Source organism: Pelecanus crispus, chromosome 4 (assembly GCF_030463565.1).
Source record: "Pelecanus crispus isolate bPelCri1 chromosome 4, bPelCri1.pri, whole genome shotgun sequence".
In the NCBI taxonomy this organism is placed as follows: Eukaryota; Metazoa; Chordata; class Aves; order Pelecaniformes; family Pelecanidae; genus Pelecanus; species Pelecanus crispus.
The window spans coordinates 72507253-72525671 of record NC_134646.1 but is presented as its reverse complement, the minus strand read 5'-3'; the positions used below and the strand labels follow the sequence as shown (position 1 = coordinate 72525671).

Here is an 18419-nt window from a genome sequence, read left to right as displayed (position 1 = left end):
ACCTGCCTGGCCAGAACAAGGACCGGTCTATCTTGGTATTTGGCCTCCAAGCTACGGCTAGGTACCTGAATACCTAGAATTAAGAGAATTTGTATTGTACGCAACCAAAATACCATTTAAAATATGTAGTGTTTTACACTGGGCTAAATTGCTACAGAAAACCAACTTGGTGCTCTGAATCTTGAGGTTTGAATACGTTAATATGACCATAGGTCACAGTTACAACTAAGCAGTTTTAATGAAAAAAGGTCAATGCTTAAAATGTGTATAAAAATTGGGGAAAATTAATAAGTGGACTAAATCCTGCGGAAGTCTTTGCTTCTCTGCGCTCAGTAGTTGCCACTCCAGCTGGCAATCACTGTAACGCTCTGTTGTCGGAACGGGGCTGCGAGAGGCACGGCGAGGGCCGGCGGCCCCGCTCCGCCCCCGGCCGCCGATGGGGGCCGGGCCAGCCCGGGGCTCCCCGGGGACAGAGGGGCCGCCTGCTTGCAGCACCTGGCCGGCGGCGTGGGAGATGGAGAAAGCCGCCGGTTCGCCCACCGCGGGCGGCAGCTACCCGCAGAAAAACGCCGAGATCCTCAGCAGCCAGTACGGCATCAACCTCTTCCTGGCCGGGCTGCTGCTCACCTTCGCCTGGGCTGTGCATGCCGTGGGCATCAGCAAGAGCCACCTGCTTTCCTACCTCATCACGCTGATGCTCATCCAGCTGCTGTGGATGCTGTGGTACCTCTGCAGGAGCTGCACGCAGAGGAGGCTGATCCGGGACAAGGACACGCACGCCGGAGCCCGCTGGCTGAAGTGTGAGTACGGGCCGGTGGCACACGGGGTGGTGCCGCGCACGGCACGTCCGTGCCATCGCCTCTCTCCGCTGCCACTTTGTCACCCTCTCCATCCCTACCAGGAGGCATCCTGGTATTCATGAACTTCACAACATGCAGTGCACTCTAAAGTAAATATGTGCATAAGCTGAACATACTAGGAGATTGTATGGGAAAGCTGTTTGCTCAAGATCCTCACTTTCCAACCCACCATTTACAGTGCTGAAAGCTCCGGTGCCTTTTTTCCCTTACCAGGTTGGTTTGAAAAATAAAGTATAGCTAATGGAAGAGGCCGTTATGTTGTTGTCATGCAACTCTCTTGGAGGAACTATCCCCTTTTCCAGGCAATATAATGCAACTTACTTTAGGCTAGTACCAGTCAGAAAGGTCCCAAGTGCTCTCTACACCGATGTGTATCAGAGATTCCCATTTATATGTGTACCATGATGCCTTAGAAGCATCTGGAGTTAGAAGAGGACAAAATCCCTGGCCAGATCGGTTTGTAGATTAGTACATAAAACATCTAAGCAAGGAAGCTAAAGCTAGCATTGGCTTGTAGGAAAAGTACACAAGTTTGCAAGGGTAGCGGTGGGGTGTAATGGCCCTTATTCACAGTCGGGTGTGTGCTGGAGTAAGGATATAAAGGTTTATTGAGAGAAGGTGGTGGGGGAGCACATCACAGAGTCACAGCGACAGGAGTGCTGTGTTTCTGGGTCCCAAGAGAAAGAAACAACCCACATCAGCACTGTGTAGCGTAATACGCAAGCCCAGTTTTACTGACCTCTTTTCCAGTCTTGGCACTGTAAATGACAGGTTGGAAAGCAAGTACGTGAAGTGGAGTGCTGTAAGACAGCTTTTCCATAAAATATTTCTGTCCTGCTAGGACTGAAACAACTGTTAATTATTACAGCAGCAGCTAATGAAATATCTACATGAAAATCCCAAGAACATCTAAAACCTGATTATTTTGAAAAGTAAGGTTGTGTTGTGGAAGTGTTCTCATTCTCAAGTGCTTGACTTCTATTTTTCTTTGCAACTGTTAACAATTATGCTCTGTGAATTGCTCAGGGAAAATACTTTTTTTTAATGTCTAACATTTTACAGCCAAGGTCTGTAAACTCTTTCCTGAAATGTATGGAGTTCATGTACCAACTGTTGAATTGTTCTCCTTGATTATTCATTATTTATTATTGTCCATTATTAGATTATTTCCAAACCAATATTCAGCTCTCAGGCATTTTTCATTTATTAGCTTATGTGGCTTACAACCTCCTGCAATTCACTAATGCAAGGCTTAATTTGATCCTATTTTGGACCAAGCTATGCTTTTGTTACTCAGAGAGTAGCTTTCCCCTCCTAAGTAGGGAATAAAATACTGCTTAACATGGGTAAGTACAGCAGGACCCCCTGCCCTTTTTCTTTTGGCACAGCATTCACAGCATTTCATTTGTCCTACAGGATATAAGGAGTCCCAGAAACTTAGAAATAAGATACTGGAATGAACTACTAGGTTACCTTATCCATTTCTTTTACCAGCACAGGATGGCTCTTTGTACTAGCTTCTCAAGTGGTGCGGCTTCCACTGCTTCTTTTGGATGTCTAGGCTGCAATTCAATAAATTTGCCCTTGGGGAAAGCCCTACACTTTCCTATTCTTAGGAGTTTCTTGTAGTTACAACAAGCCTCTACAAGTCCTTTATCCTTTGTTGGTAAAAGAAAACTTATTTGAGCTAAGGAAAAACTCAGGTGTCAAGTCCTCTGCCAAGATCCCCCTTGCCCTCCTCTGCATCAATGGTTTTGTCATAGAAATCTTTTATCTGAAAGAAGTCCAAAAGGGGGGGGGGGGGAGGAATGACAATTTTTCATCAAGTCTTTCCACAGAAAGCTCTCTGCAATTTTTGACTAGCTCTACCAGCTACTTTTGAAGAATAACTCCTTGCTCTCATTGTTAGAGAAAATGTCCATGTATTAACCAGTATAAAATAAGTATATTTTCATGATTCCCTTCAAACTGTGAATATCATTTTAGTAAAAGTGGTGGTAGCTGGCTACTTAGAGCATTTTGCTATGACAAATGTTGAAAAAGAATGACTGAACAAAAACCTCCTAGAACTGAGTCCTTGCACACACTAGAAGGACAAATAGTTTACAGGAATTGCTCACAGAAAAGTTTCCTTGAGCGTTTTTGCAGCTGTGTGAACCCTAGAGCACAGTTGTCTCCCCACTTGGGTGGTAGACCAAGAACCACTTTTACAGTCTGAATGTGGGAAAAGTTTCGGGGAGAGCTTTGTCTTGAGTAAGGTACAGTTATCCTGACCCAAATAATCACAGGGAATTTTAGGAAGTCCTTTCCCTGACTTATTCCAAATGTTATTCCCCTGAGTACACTCTCCTGTTAGGGAAAGGTCTCTGACCATTATTTGGAAGTTCAGCTAAGTGAGACAGAGAACTCAAAAGAAAATCAATTGGCTTCACAAATGGCTTTATTTTATCACATTCTCCAGCAGCACAGCTTCTATTTAAAGCATAGACAGCTATTCAGCTTACAAAGCTCTTAGCCGACTTCAACTTTGATATTTTTCTTGCTTGCATTAAATTGTCTATTGTTTAAAACCAAATCATATTTTAAGTTTAGAGTGGCATTTTCACAACTGTATTGTTATGGCTTTCTTCCTCTTGATGGTTAATAGAAAGAATTAAGCCAGCACTTAGCAATACTGAAAATCCTGTTCTTGATTTCCTAAAATATGCAGGTTTCAATGAACATTTGAAACCCTCCCCTTTTTTTTAACACTTCAATGCTCAAGAGCAATTATTTCATATTTCTTTAACTTTCAAATAGAAATAGCAAAATAGTAGATTGATCTTCACCATTTATAATTACTGATATATATCTAGTATTTAATATTAGTATATAATACTGAATCAGGAAAAGTTAACATGGAAACTATTAGCATACCGTATGTATTGTCATTATAGTTGTGCTTTGATTTTTGCCTAAGCAAATTAGTACAATCATTCTCTTTCAAAAGAGCCCCTTAAATATGCATGTTGGACACCTTACATATGCTTACAGTGTGGTCACCTGAGTGATTGCCAGGAACATCTAGATTATCATTTGAATAAGTGAAATAACTGGACATTAAAAGAAATGAGCCATATAAAATCTTCTAATCCCTGGAGGATGATGGCAAAACTATTGATTGCAGTGGGAACAGATCAAAGACCATCAAATCTCTGATGAAGGTAAAGGAAACATGAAGAGAGATATGAAGGCATAAACCAAAATGCTCAATGTGAAGAAACTTCACAGGTTTTTTTTTTCTGTTAGTTGGGTGGGGTTTTTTGCGTCCTCCCAACGTTCTGCTGAACATTGATGTAAAACTGTAAAACTATACAACTGAAACAGTGATCTTGTGAAATGCAAGCAAGACAGAGTAAAACTACAGTACAGGTCATCCCTGTAAAGACAAGATTCATGTATGGCAGGAGACGGATCAATAATCTAATATAATCCTTTTATTTTAGTGAATTTAAACCTGAGCCCCTTGCCTTGCCTTGCCTTGCCTTGCCTTGCCTTGCCTTGCCTTGCCTTGCCTTGCCTTGCCTTGCCTTGCCTTGCCTTGCCTTCCCTTCCCTTCCCTTCCCTTCCCTTCCCTTCCCTTCCCTTCCCTTCCCTTCCCTTCCCTTCCCTTCCCTTCCCTTCCCTTCCCTTCCCTTCCCTTCCCTTCCCTTCCCTTCCCTTCCCTTCCCTTCCCTTCCCTTCCCTTCCCTTCCCTTCCCTTCCCTTCCCTTCCCTTCCCTTCCCTTCCCTTCCCTTCCCTTCCCTTCCCTTCCCTTCCCTTCCCTTCCATCTTCTAGTTAACAAGTCCCTTGTGATCCTATTCTGCTGAGCCATTACTCTCATGAGTAATGGAAGCAAGGATGCAGAACTTTTAAATTATAAAATACCTTTCCACCCATTTTGCTCTGGCATTACTACTTCACTAAAGCAGTTCCTCAGGGCTTGATCCTGCACCATGGATTAATTGGAAAATCACCTTACTAGTGTCACAAATGGGGAATTAAATACCTTTCTAAAATATTCTGTCAACATAGGCATAACAATTCACTGTAGAGTAATTGTGGAAGATTTTTATAATCTTTTTGCTTCAGAAGATAGCATTTTCCTTCTTACTGGAACACAAAACACAGTAAGTCATCTTTGACATCTTTCAGACAAAGAATCAAACAGGATGAGTTTCCTGCATACTTTCTAAATAAACCATGAATCACAGAATCAATCGTAGAATAATGTAGGTAGGAAGGGATCTCTGGAGGTCATCTAGTCCAACACCTTGCTCAGAGCAGGTCCAGTTACCTCAGGTGAAGTTATTTCAGAAGAATTAACAATTCTAATTTATTATAGAATAATTTAAATTCTTTAAATAAGGAAGGAAACGTGTCACTCAAGAGTAGCCTAGAATTTTGCTTTTGTGATGCCGTTTACTTTTATATGTAACAAAAATAGCATATTTGTTTAAATGTGTGCTCCAGTCCTCTCACATGTGTTAGAAATAATACAAATCAGCTGACATGGTAAGCATGGGATTATACACATACATGAAGTACAGAGCAGAGGTTTTAGATTTTGAAATATGAGGGCAAACATTGCGGGGAGGTAAACTGTCTCTTGGTAGAAATTACACTCCATCAGTAATTTGGCATTGATTTTATTGTAGCAAGATTGTAAAACAGAAACATAAAATCCTACTGGAATTCATACCCTTGTGGTTAAAAATTTTTCTGAAATCTAATTTTGTTTAATTTTAAAGGATGAATGAAATAATAAACAAAAATACATTGTATTTTTGTAATTTATACTTAATTTTATCAATGCAACTTTAAATACTAAAATATAACACTGATTTAATAGTTTATTAACAATACATTTATTAACACAAGTCAAGTGGAACATGTGGTGCTTATAAGGGAGTTAGGTTGTGGGCCCTTATAAAAGATAAACATTCATCAAAGTCAACACTAGTAATGCTATTTCCTCTGTGAAGAATTACAAAGAAAGATTAAGATACTGATGCTGATCTATATCTTAAGGTCCATGGACAGATTTTTGTCTAGTCTTAATGCAAATAAACCCAAACTAAGTCCAATGGAAACTTGTTTGAATAGAAGCCTAGAGAGAAAAAAAGAACAAGCAAATGAAGACTTTAGAGCTTGGTTCAGTAATTTTATTGCCAGTTGCGCTTAGTCATACAGGTACAAAAGCAATAATTAATCATATACACTGTGTTACCGTATAACTTTCCAGAACAAGTTTGTAACAAACATTTACATTCCTGAAAGAAAAACAAAAAAATTAAACAAGGGGAAACATGTATTTTGAAAGTTCATTAGGAGACGAAATACATATTTAGAGAAACGTATTAGGGGTTCTTTTGTGTATGTCTGAAAATAATAGATACTGAAATGAAATCTTTGGTTCCTTTCTAGGAGAACAAACCACAGAGCTCATTGTAGTTGTGGTCTCTGAGTTAGAGCGTAACCTCCTGAACCACGGGGAAAGCATACCAAGTGATTGTGTTACTTCCCACTGCTGGGCTCTTGGGCCAGGAGACTGTAACGTCGTTGTTCAGCTCCCTGGAATTGTATAGTTTGCTGTGTGGCTGTAAAGAGCATTAATGCATGCGCTGTATGGCTGCTTCAGTGCTACCGTTACTCGAGAGGCTGACCGTGCGAGGAGCTGGGAGCCATCTGCAAGGTGCTGCGTGTCTCCAGGTCCTGGCCATTGCCGGACTGGCTCCCCTGCACCGGCCAGGCAAGGCGTGTACGGGGACGTGCTTTCGTAATACGTTGGGCAGAGGCTTCCGCTAATTAGAAGGACTTATTACCTGGAGTCAGTCGTCTTCATGAACATCGATCTACTTTTATTTCCCTAAACAAGAACACGGATATTGATCAACTTTTATTTCCCTAAACAGATTTTAGCAATTTTTAGATTGTCTCTAAACAGTATAACTGTACGTTGACGTTTTCTAATATCTTATTCATTTGTAGGTGGGATCACATTATTTGCAGTGATTACTTTAATTCTGGACTCTTTTAAAATCGGATACTATATTGATTTTTCAAACTGTTTATCACCAACTGAAGGCATTTTTCCTGTTACACATGCTGTGCACACCATCTTACAGGTAAAAGTCACTGGTTGCAGTTTTGTATTCTATCTGTATTTCTTGCCAAAAATATCATATCTGTTATTTTCTCATCATGAGTGAATTTTACACTAATTTAACTTCTAAGCATATCACAGGATAATTTTGAGGGCTGAATTCTTGTGCATATCCTTTCTGTGTGTAAATTCAGGCTTTGCAACCTGAAATTGCTCAGGCGTAAAACTCACATAGGTTCAAAAAAGAAATAATCAAAAAATGCTCTCCTGTAGTTGAAGTTACATGCTTTTTTTAGTTCCAGTTACATATATAACTTTCAGAATTTTCAGGCTGGAATGAGCAGCTTGGCTAACGACAATTCACTTATTTTTGTATGTAGGACTTGCCACACAAATTCAGTTCAATCTGTCTATCCTGATATCTCATTGTGGTTAGGGGTGGAGGCCTGATACTTCAAAGGGACAAAACCCTTGCCATGTATTTAGCTTGTCACAAAACACTTGCACATCTTTCCTATACCAAATGAACATGGTTTTTCCTTCTAGAAGCATTTGCTTATGCTTATCAGTGGCTGCACGGTAGCAAACATAGTCAGTGACTCCAGTAAAATATTCCATCTGCTTGTTTATTTTAAGGCTTTGAGTCTATATTATATATGGTGATATTCCATAGCTGATTGTCTATCACATGAATTCCTCTGAGCCCCTGGCAGCATATTTGTAGGAAAGCAGGAAAGAAAAAGCCACTCAGCTAAGACACTCAGTTATGGCCAGGTCATTTAATGCACTTTTCAAGATGATTAAGTCATTCAGAAAGAAAAGAAAGATTTTCCTAGCAGTTGTGGTTGCATGTAAATGAGCATTTGAACAACCTACATTTTTCTGCTTTCTGTAACAAAAAAAGATTGAAATTTAAGCAGTAACTGACCTATCTTTTTCTCTGAGGGTGAAATTCTGGTTTGGTTGAAGTAATCTTAATTTCACATTCTTGTAATATCCACTCTCCATGTCTTGCAACTTATTTGCTTTACCTCTGAAAAACAAACCAAAGAAATGAAGCCTTTTTTCCCTGCTGATCTGCATGCAGCATTCTTCATTGCATCCAGTGACCCTGAGCTGACAAGGATTCCAGCTACAGTGAACTGGACTGTGGAAGAAATGGTGTATAACAGTGCTCAACAAAGGGAACAAGAATTCTAATTTAAATATTACATCACCCAGTGTTGCTGAATTTATCATCTACTTAGCTTAAAATAATGAAATCTTGAATGTTAGCCTGAGCAATCAAAGAAAAAGTAAAAAAGTAATTTACCAGATACCTCTTACCTAAGACAAATCTTCTCATGTCTTTGAAACACAGGATGAAAGTACAGCAGAGAACATCCCTAATTATGGGTCATCTAAAAACGGAAGGATTTGTTTTCTACAGAATATGTGTGAGATTCTGTTGTATTTTACTCTAATGAGGCATCCTGATATGTGCCATTAAATTAATAAATATATATACTGCACCTGTGCAAGCAGTGAACTAACATGTACCTGCCCTTCCAAGACAGGCTGTGCATTATGCTCTTTTGCAGGCAGAAGTCCCTTTGAGGCAATGAGTACTCTGTGAAGCAAAAATTGGATTTTATGCTATTTCTTTACCTTACTGACTTTTCTGTTCCTATTTCCCCCCACTTTCTTGACTCTAATGTCTGAACAGATCTAACGTAAGTTTTGAAGAATGCTTTCACATGTCCTGTTAGATTTTACTTCATCTATCCCAGAATGGGAAATTGAACATGGCATTAGATGAGACTAAGGTGCTAATTTCAGTTTGTCTGATTTCATTTGAAACCTCCATGATATTTTGTAGTCTCTACGCCTGGGGTTTTACAGTGGTTACACCTCCTTTTGATAAATGCTTCATTAGAGGAAAGAATGAACATGTTATTGCGGGGTGGTGTAGGCAACCGACGGAGAACTGCATTTGCCTAGCTTTTTCAAAAATCAGATCCTGAATGTTTTGGACAACACCAGCTGTGGTGTAGGGTGCCTACATTAATGGGCACAGCAGTAAAATGGACTTACAGTGACTGTAATTGCTGAAGAAGAATCCAAAGTTCTTTGCACTTTTCAGACCATTTCTGGAACACCAAACCAGGCATGTTTCTCAGAGAAACCTTTTGGACCGTTTCTCTCCTGATAGTTCACCTACTGTCAAGTTCAGTATCCTAGGAGCTATTCTGAGTAAACAGGACTCCCAGTTTCACCCTAACATCCCTGAGGAATATTGGTATCATTCTCCTTGCACTTACAGTACTTGGAAACAGTTTTGTATCAGCAACAATCTGTATCCTGAGGTTTCCATTAACCTCCCACTTCTACTATTTCTTTCCCCTTTACTTGCTAACTCAACACTGTTATCTCTCTTTCTTTTATTCTCCAGCTTGAGCTTTCTGCACCATACTTGAGTTCAGCTGCATGTATTCCTAATGCGGCTGTCTCTCGGACTGATAGTAGAATCATAGAATTGTTTAGGTTGGGAAAGACCTTTAAGATCATCCAGTCCAACCATTAACTTAACATTACCAAGTCCACACTAAACCAATTAAGGGTAGACTAGACTAAACCATGTCCCCAAGTGCCACATCTACCCGTTTTTTGAACACTTCCAGGGATGGGGACTCCACCACCTCTCTGGGCAGCCTGTTCCAATTCTTGACCATCCTTTCCATGAAGAAATTTTTCCTAATATCCAACCTAAACCTCCCCTGGTGCAGCTTGAGCCCATTTCCTCTCATCCTATCGCTAACTACTTGGGAGAAGAGCCCAACACCCACCTCACTACAGCCTCCTTTCAGGTAGTTGTAGAGAGCGATAAGGTCTCCCCTCAGCCTCCTCTTCTCCAGGCTAAACAACCCCAGTTCCCTCAGCCGCTCCTCATAAGGCCTGTGCTCCAGACCCTTCACCAGCTTCGCTGCCCTTCTCTGGACACGCTCCAGCACCTCAATGTCTTTCTTGTATCGAGGGGCCCAAAACTGGACACAGTATTCCAGGTGCGGCCTCACCAGCGCCGAGTACAGGGGGACAATCACCTCCCTGCTGCTGCTGGCCACACTATTCCTGACACAAGCCAGGATGCTGTTGGCCTTCTTGGCCACCTGGGCACACTGCTGGCTCATGTTCAGCCGGCTGTCTACCAACACCCCCAGGTCCTTTTCGACCAGGCAGCTTTCCAGCCACTCTTCCCCAAGCATGTAGCGTTGCATGGGGTTGTTGTGCCCAAAGTGCAGGACCCAGCACTTGGCCTTGTTGAACCTCATACAGTTGGCCTCAGCCCATCGGTCCAGCCTGTCCAGATCCCTCTGCAGGGCCATCCTACCCTCGAGCAGATCGACACTCCCACCCAGTTTGGTGTTATCTGCAAGCTTACCGAGGGCACACTCAATCCCCTCATCCAGATCATCGATAAAGATATTAAACAAGGCTGGCCCCAAAACGGAGCCCTGGGGAACACTGCTCGTGACCGGCTGCCAACTGGACTTAACTCCATTCACCACTACTCTCTGGGCTCGGCCACCCAGCCAGTTTTTTACCCAGTGAAGAGTACACCCATCCAAGCCATGAGCCGCCAGCTTCCCAAGGAGAATGCTGTGGGAGATGGTGTCAAAGGCTTTGCTAAAGTCCAGGTAAATGACGTCCACAGCCTTTCCTTCATCCATGAGGTGGGTCACCAGGTCATAAAAGGAGATCAGGTTGGTCAAGCAGGACCTACCTTTCATGAACCCATGCTGACTGGTCCTGATCCCCTGGTTGACCTGTACTTGCCTGTTGAGTTCACTCAATGTGAATCGCTCCATAATCTTTCCCGGCACCGAGGTCAGGCTGGCAGGCCTGTAGTTCCCCGGGTCCTCCTTCCGGCCCTTCTTGTACATGGGCATCACATTGGCAAGCCTCCAGTCATCAGGGACCTCCCCTGTTAACCAGGACTGCAGATAGATGATGGAGAGTGGCTTGGTAAGCTCCTCTGCCAGCTCCCTCAATACAACCTTTTCTCTTGCTTCCTGGGTGTCTGTTGTTTGTTTTATTTATTAACTCTGGGATCCTTTCACTTACCTCTTTCCCTTCCTAGAATTTCATATATTTAATAAATTATTCAAACGTAGCATCACCATACCCTGCAGCAATCATAGTGCTGTCCACAGCTGGTAGCTTTATTTCCTTTGAAGTAAAAGCCTCTCCAGATACAGCGACAAGATATGTTTTGGTGAGTCACACTGAGACTTTCTACTGTCAAGCCACTGAGTTTGCACGTAACAAATCTTAGGTTCATCATGCCAGAGGGGTTCTGGGTGAACATCAGAGGAAATCAGAAGTTATTTCACATGCGTGGAGATGGAGCTACCTTAGTTTAAATCATCAGAGTTTCTGTCTGCAGATGCACTTTCCTTTTTGAGCATCATACATGCTCATTAGCATAATGACATTTCTCTGTATTCCTTTCATTTAGGTGTACTTTCTTTGGTGTCATGCAAAGGATATTATCCAGTCTTTCAAAACCCTTGAAAGGTAAAGTGGATATGATCCTCATCTGCAATGTTAATAGGTGTAGGTCTGCACAGTGCTTTAACACCTACAGTTTTACTGTATGAGGGACACTGAAAACTTACAGAGTTTGATTCTTCTCTTAGTTTTGTTAATATAAATGTCGTGGTTTAGCCCCAGCCAGCAACTAAGCACCACGTAGCCGCTCGCTCACTCCCCCTACCCCGATGGGATGGGGGAGAGAATCAGAGGAGTAAGAGAGAGAAACACTCCTGGGTTGAGATAAGAACAGTTTAATAGTTGAAATAAAGTAAAATAGTAATGATAATAATAACAATATAATAATGATAATAATAATAACAGTATACAAAGCAAGTGATGCACAATGCAATTGCTCACCACCCGCCGACCGATACCCAGACAGTTCCCGAGCAGCGATCCCTGCTCCCCGGCCAACCCCCCCAGTTTCTATACTGAGCATGATGCCATATGGTATGGAATAGCCCTTTGGTCAGTTTGGATCAACTATTCTGGCTGTGCCCCCTCCCAGTTTCTTGTGCACCTGGCAGAGCATGGGAAGCTGAAAAGTCCTTGACTAGCATGAGCAGTACTTTGCAACAACCCAAATCAGTAAGGGTTGTACACATTTCTGACACCAGAACTTGGTTCTCGCAGTGTTGATGTGTCTTCTGAACAGCTGAGAACATACATTTTTTATAGAACTGAGGACTAGTCTTTGAGGCAGCAGACCCAGTTCTGATGTATTTTTGGTTTTGTGAGAAGGTGGATTAATGTAGATTTTCTGTACATAGAATGTAGATAAACAAACACGGTAACTTTTAAAATGCTCATCTCAAATATCAATGAGCTGACCAGTTTCCATAGGAAGTAAAAGAAATTTACTCAGAAACCAAATTTATGGAGAAAGTTTTCCTTTGTTTTGCTCTCTTGGGTAAGTGTTCAAGCCCCATGCCAAAAAGGAGAGAGAGCGCAGATGACTTGCAATGTCAGCTGGTGAAATCAGCTCTGTTTATAAGTAGAATTTTAAAAATCCCTGACTGCAAGTCTATCAGTGAGAACAACGCAGTAATAACTGTTTCTTGGTGAAGGAACATTACCAGCCTCAGGTGCAGGAGAAAAACACCTGGCTTGTCAGAAAACAGGAGTCTCAAAAACCCTTGGAGACCTACCCTCACTGTACCAGTAGTCTGAATGGGATAAAGCCCTCTGTTGGCTTCAGCTCTCTCCAGGAGACAAAAAATGGGTGGACTAGAAGTTAGAGAAGGCAGTGGTACCTGTGAAGAAACACCAGCCACAGTGAGTATGAAGGAGCACCGCAGAAGGCTGTGAAATACGGCTTGCAAAACAATTAACCCTGTTAAGACTGTTCAATCAGTCATTAACATGAAGCTTGTCCAGCACAAAGAGTAACAACTATCACATAAGAGAGCATAACAAATAATAACTGCATGGTATTAATGGTTTAATACATTAAGCCATTGTGTTTCTATAAAATTTTGGAAGTCTAACATTCATTGTGCTCCACTGAGGAACATCTTTAGAGAGATTGGTTATGATTTTATTTTCACTGCACTGACAACTAAATAGTGCCATGCAGCATGTTTACAGAAAGTTAATCCATTTTATTTAACGTATATGGAGGTATACTCTGTGCAGATTCCTTCCATAATTACTTTCTTTTGTAGGTTTGGGGTTATCCATTCCGTGTTCACAAATTTACTCCTGTGGACAAATGGAGTGCTGACAGAGTCAAAACATCAACTGAATGAACATAAGGAAAGACTAATCACACTTGGTTTTGGGAACATAACAATAGGTAAGTGAAAGAGTCGATACATTTTGGAATTCCTGCTCTAACATGCTTTCATACAAAATACTGCATCACTGTAGGATGGAGCTGGGTCATTCATGACTATGTCAGCATAGTCATTGCCAGGCAAATGGTAGTGAGCCGATACATGGTCGGTTCAGATCACAACTAAAATGTTACATGATCATTATCATTACCATATATGTGATTCAGGCTGTAGTTTGCTGTTTCCTCATCTTCCCTTTGGATGAGGTCCAGACGAAAAATAAATGCTGGAAGTTCCAAACAAAAACCCAGATTTTTAAAAACATTTTATTTGAGGAGTAACATCACTGAGGAACCCCTTTATTGGTAGATCATAGAAGTAAATTGAACATAGCAGTGTTAAAACCAGAGTTTTCTGTTTTGTAAGTTATTCATAGCAAAACAAGCGTGGATAATCCTGCAGATCCTTCCCAGGAGAGTGGTTACACGTGGTGTGTGATCCTATGGGATTCAGTGGAATGGCTCAGAGGGATGGGGTTATTCATTAGTGCTGCTTTACAAAACAAAGATTTTGCTCTGGTTCTTTTTTTATAACGAACCATCTTCTCCATTGGCAAGATGATGCAAGTTATGGTCAATAAACATTGAGTATAACTGCTGGGGACGCCTTTCGCTTTCAAATGCCACTGAAGCATAGGGAAATTAGGTGTGCTTAACTTTAAAGAGAAAATAAAAGTTCTTAGCAGCTATAAGTAATTTTCTTCCCATGAAAATTTATCAGTACAGCTGATAAATTTTGATTGTGTTCACAAGGGAAAAGACAGCTTTTGAAGATGAAAATGTATGTTTTCCCACCCAGTGAATTCAATAGTGCCCTAAAAACTCATGATTCTGCATCTACAAAGCCAAAGCCTGAACCAATTTCTTTTTTGTCTATTTATAGTCTGCATAAATTGAAAAATTTTAGGCATTTTTAATAATTCCTTCCAAAGTTCACATATAACTGAAAACTTAATTTTAAAATCTATAAAATAGTATTTTCAGTATAACTGTGTCTAAAATTATGCCCACAATTTTACATCCATTTGCGAGTGTTACCCTTTAGATATGTCTATGGAAACTATCTACTTTCCATTAATAATCAGGTAGCTGAATTGATAGTTCAGAGATTTTCTAATCATGGAGCATTAGTAAAGAGCAGGCAAATCGCAAGTTAGTGGCTCTTCCTGTATTTCTACTTGTTAAATAGAAGCAGTTTGCTTATATTATTTCCTATTATTCTGCAGCCAGAATTCTTACACAATTATGAATAGTCAGAAATAGCACCTGAAACAAGGGGGAGTGAAGTAGTGATCTGCAAGACAAGTTTGGCATTAACATACAATCCACTGCAAAAGCAATCTTTTTTCATCTCTTAACAGTGTGTGCTTGAGACAAAACAATACCAACTTTCTCCTCTCCCCTTCTCTTCTAAAATTATAGAAAACAAAAGAAAAACTTCCAGGCACAAATCTAAGACCAGCACCTAAAAATGTGCTCTTCAGCATGTATGTTTTTATATTTATAAATAAACACATTGTGAAAATAAGTATCTGTTTTTCTGCCACTGTGGAAATTTCCGATTTCTGAAATTATTTGCTTAGGTTATAAATGCACATTAAATACATTTATTTTACAAATACAAGCAATTGTTCATTAGGGGGTTTACAATGCAGGTAACAGCACTGCAGAGAGATCATTATTTCAGTGGTTCGTCTCAAAAGGAGAAAATTGATTTTTAATTTTTTTTTTAACCTTAAAACTATACTGGGAGATTGAGTGAAAGTATCTGTGGTTTACTTCACCTCTTTCCTAGACATAAACAACTTTTTAATAAAGTGGTTTTGATATCAGAAACCACACTAAAGTAAATAACTGATAAAAATGAGAGTAGAACAGAGCCTTTTCCTTGTTAAGCTTGTTCTTGATCTGATCCACTGTTTCCCAGGCTTCTATAAAAGCCTTCTAAGCTGAAGGGCTGAGGACTCAAAGCCCTTGGGATCTGGATTTTCGTGTTATAAAAAAGTGTTTTTACCAAGACCCTGCTGAAGTTTGGTGCACTTTGGTGCAGCATTTGTTTGTGATGTGATTATTGCTCAGCGGCTGAGCAGTAAAGTCAGAGATCATACTTCAGTGCATGTGCAAAAGCTTTGTGAAGTTAATGACTTCAATGATGAGACCTTTTCTTAGGTGGCTAACTGGGCAGCATGATGTGTTGTTTGACTGAAATCTTGCCTTTCATGTTTTACTATTTTATTTATGTTTTATTTATTCACTTTAAACAAGAAATCCTTATCATGCACATAACTAATCTCTCACTCTCCTTTAGTTTTAGATGATCATGCACCTCAATGCAATTGCACAACAACAACTCTCTGTTCGATATTTTCTCAAGGAATATATTATCTATACCCCTTTAATATAGAGTACCACATCCTAGCATCCACAATGCTCTATGTCCTGTGGAAGAACATTGGCCGCAAAGTCGAGCACCACCAGCAACACAAAACTCCATTCAAATTCCACGGCATAACTGTTGGAATGATTTTTGGACTAATCGTGTTAACTAGCACAATAGCCATAGTTGTTGTATATTTAATTCAGATTGGGCGCTCAAAAATCAAAAGCGAGTTAGCACTTACTATGTTTTACTTGCATGCCATCTTTGTGTTGGCTCTCATGTGTACAGCTGGAATTGTCGCCCTTTTCATCTACAGACTGGAAGATAGATCGTTGGATAATTCAAAAAACCCTGCTCGAAAACTTGATGCAGAACTGCTGGTGGGCACAGCTGCAGGGTCCTGGCTCCTCTCCTGGGGCTCGATCCTCGCCATTATCTGTGCCAGGGCTCATCCAAAATACACATGGTACAACCTGCCCTACTCTGTCCTGGTTATTATTGAGAAATATATTCAGAACCTCTTTATCATTGAATCTATACATCGTGAGCAGGAAAAGGTGAATGATGATATTAAAACTCTTCGAATAGTGACTATATCTCGGGGGAGCACTTTATCACTTACGCCCTCGTACAAAGAGATTTACAACGGCATAGCCGCTCGTGACAGCGGAGAGGTACCCCGCCTCTCCAAGGGCAGTGTCTGTGGGAGAGAAAGTGCTGGTGGTGGTGCCAAAGAAGAAACGAGTCAGGAAAATAGTTCAGTCATGCATTCAGCCTCAGATTTCTCATTTTACAGTAGAAACTCAGTTACTAACAACAAGAGGAGAGTTCTGAAGAACATCGCTGCATTTTTATTCCTATGCAATCTTTCGGTAAGACATTTTGAACATAATTCACAAGTTAATACCCAAAAGCTTCCCAACCTTTCAAACCTGATAAGTATATTAAAATTACATGGTTCTATAGTTTGTAGCAAGTAAATTTTACTTCTGGAAGAATAAGTGAATGTGCCTTTGGGGAACAAAGTTTATTTAAACACGGAATGTGGGAGCCCCAGCTCCTTTTAGTCGCAGTACAAAAACTGTAGCAGCAGCAGAAGCTGAAATCCTCTTCCACCAGTGTGCCCCAGTAGCAACGGGGGGGGGTTTCCTAGGGATTTCTGAAACCAAATTGCAGTTTGGTGGGGTCACAGTCATTAAGGGATAGTCACTCGTATCGCTAGTGATTAATATTGGCCTTGCGTTCTTCCTTTGCAGCTTTGGATACCACCGGCATTCGGGTGCCGCCCAGAATATGACAACGGACTAGAAGAAATAGTTTTTGGCTTTGAACCCTGGATAATTGTTGTGAACCTTGCAATGCCTTTTTCTATTTTCTATCGGATGCATTCAGCTGCCTCACTCTTTGAGGTCAATTGTAAAACATAGATCATATACGGTCCCTCAGTGAACAATAGATTGAATAATTAATTAAATAAATAACAGTTGAATGAGTGGATGGGTGAATGAGTGAACATAGCAACAGCTGCTCAATAAATAGAAGATTCAATTTTTTTTTTTTTAAAAGAAGGGACCATAGCTAATAGCATGTAATTTTTTTTTTTTAAAATTTTTATTCCACATATTTTGTTACTGTATAGGTACACTTTCCAGAATCATATTACTGTTAATATGATTAACACTACATAGTAAAGTTAATGCGATCTCATTAATCTTTGTTTTGGTCATCTAGGTTTTGTCCTCTGTATAATTTTTATTGCTTTGTTTTCATTCATTGTGGCTTGTGAAAGGGGTTTTAAAAAAAAAAATCTGTATGACTTAGGAGGGAAAATCCCAGGAACAGCTAAACTGACTGATGCTCCTGAATCACAGAGATACTATGAATACTCCAACTCTTGATTCCTAGCTATGTTTTTATAGTAAAACCTGAAAACATTTGCTGTTTAGTTGGGATGTGGGAATTATTTTAAACTTCCTGAATACTGATAAAAAAATCAATATATAATTACTATTGTCTTAACTATATAGCAAGAAATCCAGGTAAATAACATGTATGGTTAGATATCATGCTATATATAATTTCTTCTGATAAAATCTTATTTCTATTAATGCATCCCCCTTTTCTTGTATTTACTATATGGCATAACTGAGAAATAAAGCTAATCCTTTTACTTAATTCTTTATTCACACATCCTTGAAATGTTTTAAGAGAGAAAACTAATCTTACAGCTTATGTTTAGGTATATATGTTCCATTGCCAGAATGGTATGTATTCCCTGTACAATTTTTTTATGAGGTGCTAACTTCTTTGTAGTTCAGTCTCCTGGTTGGAAGAGAATCATATGTCTTCATACAGGGATGCTGTAAAGCGTAGCTGATCTAGAGATCTGGAGGGCCCTTGGCTGAGGATTTTACAAGAGTGGTTTACAAGCTCTTAAAACATAATCTCAAATCCCTAGGCTATTTAATTGCCTGAATTCTCACAGAAAGCAGTGAAAAGTTGGGTACCTGAATATTCTTAGAATCTGGACCTGTAAGATTGGAAGACTGGAGCAATGACCAGAGTACAAAAAGGGAGCAACAAATCAATTACTGGATAACACTTGCTAACTCACTAATGATCTAGTCCTAAATCTGGTGGGTCAGGG

At 40.3% G+C, this 18419-nt stretch overlaps 1 protein-coding gene across 1 annotated transcript; it reads left to right on the top strand.

The window, feature by feature from the left end:
• The first annotated feature begins 514 nt into the window (after positions 1-514).
• Positions 515-17199, top strand: OTOP1 (otopetrin 1). The gene is made up of 6 exons (XM_075709752.1): positions 515-800; positions 6872-7008; positions 11482-11540; positions 13223-13353; positions 15701-16644; positions 17029-17199. Exons 1-6 carry the CDS (start codon positions 515-517, stop codon positions 17197-17199), a joined length of 1728 nt encoding a protein of 575 aa, XP_075565867.1.
• The last annotated feature ends 1220 nt before the right edge of the window (positions 17200-18419 follow it).